General features: G+C 46.3%; 1 protein-coding gene across 1 annotated transcript; it reads right to left on the bottom strand.

Moving 5' to 3' along the window:
* Positions 1-9,524: 9,524 nt before the first annotated feature.
* On the bottom strand, positions 9,525-10,385 carry LOC136526563 (uncharacterized). The gene has a single exon (XM_066519190.1). The coding sequence runs from the start codon at positions 10,383-10,385 to the stop codon at positions 9,525-9,527; it is 861 nt and encodes a 286-aa protein (XP_066375287.1).
* Between the last annotated feature and the right edge of the window lie 238 nt (positions 10,386-10,623).

The raw sequence follows: 10,623 nt of genomic DNA, 5'->3' as shown, positions 1-10,623 counted from the left end.
CATGTACCATCTTGTGGTACCCGGGGGTATATCCCCCACAGCTAGTCCCTGAGCGCCATGTATTCTGATGCGACACGCCGTTTCAACCTTCTCTAAACAGTGAGGCTTGAGTTCTTGACACCTCCGACCACCGTTGTCGCCGGAGAAGTAGGTTGTCCGAAGAATGTATGGTGCTCTTAAGAAGAAAGAAAAAGATTTCTGTCCTGGTAAGTGTGCCCACTTGTATTTCTGAAAAGAAATGTAAGTGCGTCTTGAAGCGTAGCGTCCTTGATCATCAGAGGCGTAGAGGTCGAAAAACAAACACATTCACCGCAAGGTGAAGTGTGCCCACTTAGTCCCTGAGCCTGGTAGTAGGTGATGTAGGCACGTGGTGCCAGGGTCTAAAAAGAATTCCTAGTTAAGTTGAGAATCCAACCGTCGTACAGGCGATACAAGATGCACCGGCAGGTGCATTGTACCGATGTAGTCCACGAGCTTGCTGGAAGGCGAGGTATGAGCCTTGTAGCAAGGTCTAAGTGAGAAAAAAATATCCCAACTGTATGCGAGTTGCCAATCACATGTAGTCGAGATGCAAAGTCCCCGAGCCGTGGTCGGAGAGTGGTCGAGGCAGTCCCCGAGCTACGGTCAAGGAGCGAGACGCAAAGTCGCCGAGCCATGGTCGGAGACTGGTCGGGGCAGTCCCCGAGCACAGTTCGAGGAGCGAGACACAAAGTCCTAGAGCCGTGGTCGGAGAGTGGTCGGGGCAGTCCCCGAGCACAGGTCGAGGAGCGAGCGATGAAGTCCTCGAGCCGTGGTCGGAGAGTGGTCGAGGCAGTCCCCGAGCACAGGTCGAGGAGCGAGCGACGAAGTCCTCGAGCCATGGTCGGAGAGTGATCGAGGCAGGCAGTCCCCGAGCACAGGTCGAGGAGCGAGCGACGAAGTCCCCGAGCCATGGTTGGAGAGTGGTCGAGGCAGTCCCCGAGGCAGTCCCCGAGCACATGTCGAGGAGTGAGCGACGAAGTCCCTGAGCCGTGGTCGGAGAGTGATCGAGGTAGGCAGTCCCCGAGCACAGGTCGAGGAGCGAGCGACGAAGTCCCCGAGCCGTGGTCGGAGAGTGGTCGAGGCAGTCCCCGAGCACATGTCGAGGAGTGAGCGACGAAGTCCCCGAGCCGTGGTCGGAGAGTGATCGAGGCAGGCAGTCCTCGAGCACAGGTCGAGGAGCGAGCGACGAAGTCCCCGAGCCGTGGTCGGAGAGTGGTCGAGGCAGTCCCCGAGCACATGTCGAGGAGCGAGCGACGGAGTCCCCGAGCCATGGTCGGGGAGTGGTCGAGGCAGTCCCCGAGCACATGTCGAGGAGCGAGCGACGAAGTCCCCAAGCCGTGGTCGAGAAGCGAGCGATGAAGTCCCCGAGCATAGCTCGAAATTCCTGCAATATAAATATGTAGAATAGTAGTACATGATGTATAAAATAATAAATTATGGAGAAAAAATCAGCGGTGAAGAAACAACACTCAGCAGTCATTTGCAAATGAGCATGGTGTGATAAAGCAGTTGGTGCTTTGTAAACATCAGTGTTAATATGAAGTTTGTGTTTATACTTAATATAAATCGTCCGACCAGTTAGTATATAGCTGAGTCTCCAGCCCTAGTTAGCTTGTTAACCATAACGTGGGGCGCTGAACCCGTGCACGTGTAGGAAGAACAAAGCGTCGCTAAGGAGCCACTGCCGACCACCCATAACACAGAGGGCAGACACTCGTGCACGTGTAGGGAGAAGCCAGAGATAGGGCCGTCTCTGGAGGCATTCGAGCGTCAATGTGACTGGTCGAGGATTTGCATTCAGTATAGATGTATGTTATATTTATGATGGTATACATGGACAAACGTTATTGGAAGAATAATCATGACGAGGACGTTGTGGAGAAACGTCGCAATGAAAATTATATTAAATATAAATATTAGAAGTGTACTTATCTTTGGATAGAAATCTGATCGGTGGCGATGAAGTTGTCCGGTCCTCGAGCTTTCTGATCTATCGTCATGACCATGGTCGCGATTGTCGTAGTGTCGTTCTTCGCGGCGATCATCATTGCGACGTGGTCTGGTGGTCGAGGTGGTCGGAGCTCGGCGGAGCCGCTCGGGACGTGGTCTGGTGGTCAGACCTCGGTGGAGCCGCTCGGGACGTGGTTGACGTGGTCGCGGTCGACATGGTCAGAGTTCGATGGAGCTGCTCAGCGGCTCGGTTGATGGCTCGACGTGGCTAATTTAAATAACTCGGACGCTTCTTTTGGTGTATGCCCATGATGGTTGCGCAGCTCTTCGAACGTCGCCGATCGGCTGCTGTATATATGCACATGCATGAAGGCTAATTAATTAGCACATGTATATGCTTTGTAGATCGTCCAAAGGCCCTCGTATTTGGAGTAGGAGAAGTACGCGGAGTCCTTCAAGACTGTTGCTTATTTGCATGGCCGAGAAAATCACGTACACCTTGGACGGTTAGATCCTGTAGATGCGTATGCATGTGCTATTGATTGCTTCAAAGACATGTAATCACGTGTTCATCTTCCTTGCTTGTCATTGGCTTGCATGTATGCATGGACTCATTGCCCGCCCAATTGGTGCATGTGCGTATGTGTGCGAGAAGTAGGAAAGGCAGACCCAAGTGAGCAAACGCTGCCAAGGCCTCGGCTCGGTTGATAGGCTCCATCGTAGTCGAACTCAGCAAGCGGAGTCGGAGTTGGTTCCGCCGAACGCAGATAAGCAGCCGAGAAAACCATCTCGTACGTGCACGTTCCTATCTGATTGGTGTGCATGTTCCTCTCTGATTGCTTGCTCACGTCAACGTGGTGTGCGTGCAGTACTTGATGACAAGTAGTCCATGCACGTTCAGGATTCTGGAGAGTTTGTAATCGGCTAGCTTGGAGGCGAAACGTATCTCGAGACGATGGGCCCGGGCTGTTGGAGAGTGTCGCCGAAGGGTGACGACGAATCAACGACATCTCGACCCAGGCATCTTTAGTAGCGGCGGCAGCCTGGAAACAAGCTTGATCGTTTATAGATTGATTCATCTTGTGGCCCTTGCTTCTTGACGTAGATCCTGGCAAAGATCCAGTGAGCAGGATGGAGCTCGTTGCGGGAGGTAGGATCGTGCTCGGCTTGATGCACCGTGACGAGAAACCATGATGTCGTTTGTTGATGAAGAAAAACCCCATCTGGTTCACCATGGATCAGCGCGCACACCCCCTAGAGGGGGCCCCTACCTGGCGCGCCACTGTCGACGAAATATGGTCGGCAGTCCACCGAGGGGGGTGCCCGTGGTGGTAGATTATCGGTAGATGGTGCGCGTAATCAGGAACCAGATGGTGACACAAGGCGCAGAGACAACGATTTAGACAGGTTTGGGCCGTCTGATCGACGTAATACCCTACGTCCTGTGTCTTTGGTGTATTGTATTGAGATCTAGATGGATTGTCCTCTAGGGGACCCTTGTCTCTCCTTATATACTCCGAAGAGACAAGGTTACAAGTAAAGTATCCAATTTGGTACTATTACAATATCTAGTACAACTTGTAATCTTGATGTGCACGCCTTGATCTTACGGGCCGAGCCACCTTGGATGGTGCGGCCCATGTACCATCTTGTGGTACCCGGGGGTATATCCCCCACAATGTGTGACTATGAGAAATGTACATAGGATGGAAGTGATGCAAGATGAACGTGAATGCTTGCATGTAGATGAACATCTTCATTTCTATTTTACCGAGTAGGTGCAAATCTCCTCTCTAGTAAAATCAAGCACACATCAAACAAAACATGTATACATACACCTATAGATAAGTTCAAAATGAACTAAACTAAACATACCAGCAGATTACACATACATGAAAGGCATAGAAAAGCATTTTGCATGTTCAATATAAAATCATTTAAACCTTATTTATCACTTAATAAATAAAGGCATAAGAGGGTTAATACTTTTTAAGGCTTAGAAAATTCTGCGAAAATTACAGTGGCTTACTCAAGCTTATAGAAGACTACCATAAAAATTTCAAGTCAAATGGATAAGTATAACAGCCTATACAAAAAGGCAAAAAGCATAGCAATTAAGCACCTGAAAATACTTTGTACTATGAAAAGTGTCAAACAATAGATTTTATATTTTTGCCATAATCTACACATCATAAGAATATTGTAGAAAAAGTTTGACATGCACATATTATTCATATTTTTGGCCCAAGCAATTTTACAAGAAATCAACATTTAATCCACTTAAATTACTTAGCCATTTTATTCCACAGAACATGCATGTAATATATTTTTCACGGAGTGTACATCTTATAACTAGATCAACAAAAATTGGAACCACATTTTTCTGACATGCATATGATTTAATATGCATTTTCTAAGATAATAGCATTTATTCAATTTAAATAAAGCTACACAGAAAAGTATCACAAAAATAACATGCAATATTTTTAAACTGTAGATCTACTCACAAGAAACACTACAAAATTTGTTTCACTAAATTGGGAGCTATAAATCTCAAGATATGAATTTTGCAAGCTTTTTATCATTTTCTAGAAAACTAGATAAATCATTTTCTTTTAAAACCGAAAATCCATCCGGCCCTAAACTGCTAGGTGCACCCAGTGCAGTGCACCCAGATCTGCATAGAGAGGCAGACAGGTGGGACCCCGTGGTCAGATGGGCCCACCCGCCAGCCGGCCAAGGCAGAGGAGGCGCTGACCGGCCGACTTCTCGCCGTCGGCGAGGTTTCTAGCGGGGAGGTCGCCACCGGCGTGACCCCCACGATGTTGTGGACGTGGTGGTACAAGCAGCGCAGCTAGGGGAGCTTAGGAGCGAGCTTGCCGATGTGCATGGTGGAGCGGCGGCGCTGCTCGTCGGCGGGAGTCCGTTCCCGGCCACGGCGAGGTTCAAGGAGGGGCTCATCGGCTTCGCAAGGTCACGGCGAACCTACTGCTCGCGAAAGGAGGAGAAAAAGAGGGACGGAGAGAGGTCGGCAGCGTAGCCGCGAGCTCCGGCGAGGCTCCGGCGAGCTTCGACGTGACATGCACGGTGGCTCGGGGCGTTACCTTGGCGAAACAGGGGAGCGCGAGGCGCGCGACGTCGAGGCGAGGCTCGGGCGAGGTCACGGGACTCCAACGAGGGCGTAGCCACAGTGGCAAGCTCAGCGCCGGTGATGGCGCTCGGCTGAGCGGCTGCTACGCTGCTACTGTGGCTGGCTAGGTGAGGGAGAGGAGAAAGAGGAGGAGTGGGCCGCGTGGGAGAGCGGGGCGGCGTCCTGACCAGGTGTAGGCGCCGGTCGGCCACCGCCCACCACCGTCGATGGTTGGCTACCACGCGGCCGCTAGTGTATGGCGCAAGGCAGGCGCGTCGCGTCCGCGCGCGGGAGGGGCCGGGCGAGCACGGGCATGGGCCCAGGCCAGGCTTCGGCTGCTGGGCCAGAAAGGAGGACGCGACCCGTTTTCAAAATAGAATTCATTTTTTTAAATAGCAGCGCATAAAAATGCATTTTGGAGCATTTTCCAGACCTTTTCAAGAAAAAGTGCAAAAACAAAAGTTGCTCCATTTTTCATGCTCTACAACTTTGCTTAAAGTAGCAAAGTCAAATTCTTGCTAGATTTTGAATTACAAAATTAAAGTCAGTTTTAATTCAAAACCCTAATTTTGGAAGAATTATTTAGGAGCATAATTAGACAAAAATATTAATATAAACTTTGTTCCAAGATTGCATCCTAAATATTTCTAAGTTGTTTTAGTGGTGAAACACCAAGCACTTGTACTATTTTAACCAAGATCACAAGCATAGGTGATTTAAATCAATCAAAACAAGTATCACATGAAATGATGATGCTGAATGATACTTATGCTCATGATTTGCATATGTTAATGCATGCTTAACACCAGGGGTGTTATAGCCCTTCCCCCACATATCGTCCCAAGATTTTGAGTTACTAACCATTGTTTATGAAAATCTTTGTAAACTTCACGTAAGTAAGCGTCCGTTTCCCACGTTGCATCTCTCTCATCGTGATGACTCCACAACACCTTGTAGGTCCTCACTACTCGATTCCAAGTCACTCTATCTTTGTTATCTAATATCCAAACTGGTTGTTCTTCGTATACCAAGTCCGATCCGATCTTGAGCCCTGTGGTTGAATTCTCTCTTTGGGGACACGTAAGCACTTCTTCAATTGTGACACAAGAAACAGTGGAAAGATCGTACTCATTTGAGCTGGTAACTGCAATTTGTAAGCTGCCTCTCATTTCCTTTCCAAGATTTGATATGGTCCCACGTATCTTCGTGTAAGCTTTCTTTTCACTCCAAACCTTTGCACACCTTTCATTGGCGAAACTTTTAGGTAAACATAGTCACCTACTTCAAAAGCAAGTGGCCTTCTTCTCTTATCAGCATAACTCTTTTGTCATGACTGTGCGGCTTTCATGTGTTGTTGAATAGTTCAGACTCATTCTTTAGCTTCATTAACAAAGTTAATGCCGTAATACCTCCTTTCTCTAGGTTCGATCCAATTTAACGGTGTTCTACACTTTCGGCCATATAGAGCTTTGAACGGAGCCATCTTTATACTTTCTTGATAACTGTTGTTATAGGAAAACTCAGCTAAAGGTAGCCATGATTACCATGAACCCTTTGAAGATATCACAAAAGCTTTCAACATGTCCTCTAAAACTTGATTGAGTCTTTAAGTTTGACCTAACATTTGTGGGTGATAAGCTATACTATGGACCAAACTGGTACCTAAGCATTTCTGTAATCGTTCCCAGAAATGAGCGGTGAACTAAGGCCCTCTATTTGACACAATGGTTTTTGGCACACCATGTAACCGAACTATCTCTGCAAAGTATCAGTCGGCATATTGAGGTGGTCGATATGTGGTTTTGATAGGTAGGAAGTGAGCTGACTTAGTAAGACAATCAACAATTACCCAGATTGAATCATTTCCTTTTTCTGTGGTGGGAAGACCGGTGATGAAATCCATACTTATATCATCCCACTTCCAATCCAAAACTGACAATGGTTGCAGCAAACCTACGGGTTTTGTATGAATAGCCTTAACCCTGCAACACGCATCACATCTTGCAACATAAGCTGCAATCTCTTTCTTCATCTGTGTCCACCAAAAACAAGGTCTTAGGTCATGATATATTTTGTTACTTCCAGGAAGGATAGATAACTTAGAGAGATGAGCTTCATACATGAGTTGATTTTTGAGCTCTCGATCTTTAGGTATGACAAGACGATTGTCAAACCATAAGACCCCTTGTTCATCTAACCTAAAATGCTTAACTAACTCTTGTTTCATTTTCTCCTTGATATGAAAGATGCATTTATCCTTTCTCTGGCCTTCTATGATCTTACTTTTAAGAGTGCAACTAATCTGAAGGTTGAGTAGCACTTCTGAATGCATCAGGTTGAACCCATCTTCAAACAAGGGTTGCAAAACTTGGCAATGTGATTTCCTACTCAATGCATCAGCCACTACATTGGCTTTACCCGGATGGTAGTGCACATTCAAGTTATAGTATTTGATCAGCTCTAGCCATCTTCTTTGCCTCATATTTAGTTCAGGTTGAGTAAAGATGTACTTGAGACTCTTGTGATCTGTATATATATTGCACACATTTCCGAGCAGATAGTTCCTCCAAATCTTTAAAGCATGTACGACTGTAGCTAACTCTAGATCATGAGTTGGGTAATTGGCTTCATGATTTCTTAGCTGACGTGAGGCATAAGCAATGACTCGTCCATCTTGCATAAGAACACAACCCAAGCCATACTTAGACGCGTCGCAAAACACGTCAAAAGGTTTCTCTATATTCGGTTGTGCTAGAACAGGAGCGGTGGTTAGCAACTTCCGCAAGGTACAAAATGCTACTTCACACTCCTCAGTCCAGGCGAACTTCGTGATCCTTCTGTAGTAGACTGTCATAGGCTTGGCAATCTTAGAGAAGTCTGGTATGAAATGACTGATAGTACCCAGCCAAACCTAAGAAAACTCGAACTTCGTGAACTGTAGTCGGCAGCTTTCCAATCTATAACCTCTTATACTTTGCTAGGGATCTACGGAAATCCCATCTTCGGACAGAATATGGCCAAGAAAAGGAACTTTCTTCAGCCAAAACTCGCATTTACTAAACTTGGCATATAACTTATGATCTCTGAGTCTAGTCAGCACTACTCTCAAGTGTTCTGCATGATCTTCTTCATTTTAGAATATACCAAGATGTCATCAATGAACACAATCATGAACTTGTCCAGCTCTGGCATAAAGACCGAATTCATAAGATACATAAAGTATGCAGGAGCATTCATCAAGCCGAATGACATGACAAGATACTCGTACAACCCGTATCTCATGGAAAACATTGTCTTAGGTATATCTTGTGGCTTAATCTTTATCTAGTGGTACCCTGATCTCAAATCTATCTTGAAAATACTTTGGCTCTTGACAACTGATCAAACAAGATATCAATACGAGGAAGAGGATACTTGTTTTTAACTGTCACAGCATTCAGTGGCCTATAGTCCACACACATCCGTAAGGACTGATCCTTCTTTTTCTTCACGAATAGTGCGAGACATCCCCACTTAGATTTACTTGGGTGGATGAGACCCTTGTCCAATAATCCCTTTAGTTGGACTTTCAACTTAGCTAATTCATTAGGCGGCATCCGATATGGCTTCCTAAAGATTGGTGCGGTTCTCGGAATTAACTCAATAGCAAACTCAACATCACTATCCGGAGGAAGTCCGAGTAACTCTTCCAGAAATACATCAAGAAATTCACACACTACGGGGATATCCGCTAACAAAGTAGCTTGGATTGAGTATGTTGTACTTGCAAGGTCTAATCTTCGAGGCAATTGTACAAGAAAAGTACCCTCGCCATGGGGACCCTTGAGAGAAACGGTTCTACTTCTGGTATCAATAACTACTCCCCAATCTTTCATCCAATTCATCCCCATGATCACATCCAAGGCTAAACCGGGCATGACTATTAAGTTTACTCTAAACTTCCTGTCTGCTATATCTAGGGTTGCCCCCTGAATCATTTGATTAGTCAGTAGATTAGCCCTCGACCGAACTTATCCGATACCCATATTCTAATTCAGTTATTTCTTGATCATGCTTCTTTGCAAATGCTTGACTTATAAATGAGTGCGATGATCCAGAATCGAATAAAACGACTGCTGGTATTGGTTGAAAGAAAACATACCGGCTATCACGGGCTCTCCTTCAGGAATCTCGTTCATGCTGGTATAGTGCACACGAGCTTGGTAGGTGTTCTGCTTCTTCTGGGGATATGGGCAGAACTTTGCAAAGTGCCTAGGTTGATTACAGTTGTAGCACGGTCCCTTCACTGGAGTAGCAGCTCCAGATGAACTGCCCTGTCCTATCTTGGCCTGTGGTATTGCCATCTTGAAAGGCTTTTGATTCCTCTGCTGTGGCTGAGCATTCTGATTTCTTTTCTAAGGCGGTTTGAACCTTGCCCTAGGTGCTAGGCAGATGGTACGGAGGATGACTTGCCATAGGAGCTCTTGTCTATGAAGGACCTCGATTCAAAAGCTCTCTTGCGGTTCTTGGATGCGGCATAGAGGTTGTTGTTGTTCTCTTGGGTCAGACAGTCACTGATGAAGTCATTGAACACTATTCTGGTAGATGTACCCACAGACTTCAGCATCTTTGGGCCAATACCTCTCTTGAAACTAGCAATCTTCTTGGTCTCTGTGTCAACAAACTCAGTAGCATAGCGAGACAGATTGTTGAAGGCATGCAGATATTCAGTCATGGTTTTGGTGCCTTGAGTTAGCTTCATGAACTCTCCAACCTTCATTGCCATCAGACCAAGTGGAATATAATTACCACAAAAGGCAGTAGTGAACTGCGCCCACGTGATCTGAGCATTAGTAGGATAAGTATTTCGGTGGTGAGACCACCATATCCCTATCGGTCCTTGCAACTGATGGGCAACATACTCTGTTTTCAGTGTTTCGGTTAACCTCAGTAGACAGAATTTCTTCTCCATGGTGTTGATCCACTCATTCGCTTCTAACAGTTCTGCCGCTTCCTTAAAGATTGGCGGCTTGGTATCCATGAAGTCCTTGAAAGTGCTATATTGGTTCACTTCATGGCCGCCTTGGTTCATCCCACGATGGGTGTTGTCAGCGATATTGCACAACGCCGCTTCCATGTTCTGCTGCATGGCCTCCATGTTGCATTGGCTTCCAAGAAACTGAGCAAAGAACTGCTCTGCGGTGTACGAGGGAGGAGGTGGTGGTGGTGGATCACGATCCTCATTCCCAGCACCACTAGGACTCGCCCCAAGTGCTCCCACAGCGATACGACGAGTGTCCACCATCTGCATATGTTTCACATTGAATGATATTAGGCGGTGCTACGACAATTGTAGATGAACGTATAATTATGCCATACTGAATTTACTGGAGAATAACTTCATCCAATAAAGCAGAGGCACAATAATTCAATCCACGAACAACACACAACTTAATACTTCGCAACATCGCATAGCGTTTCCTACAAGCCAAAATTGCCAGCATACATACACTGGACTTTTAGATGTTTCGGTTACCACATAC

This window comes from Miscanthus floridulus, chromosome 19 (assembly GCF_019320115.1).
Source record: "Miscanthus floridulus cultivar M001 chromosome 19, ASM1932011v1, whole genome shotgun sequence".
Classification (NCBI taxonomy): Eukaryota; Viridiplantae; Streptophyta; class Magnoliopsida; order Poales; family Poaceae; genus Miscanthus; species Miscanthus floridulus.
The sequence above is the reverse complement of the archived record's forward strand: the minus strand, read 5'-3'. Positions and strand labels throughout refer to the sequence as shown.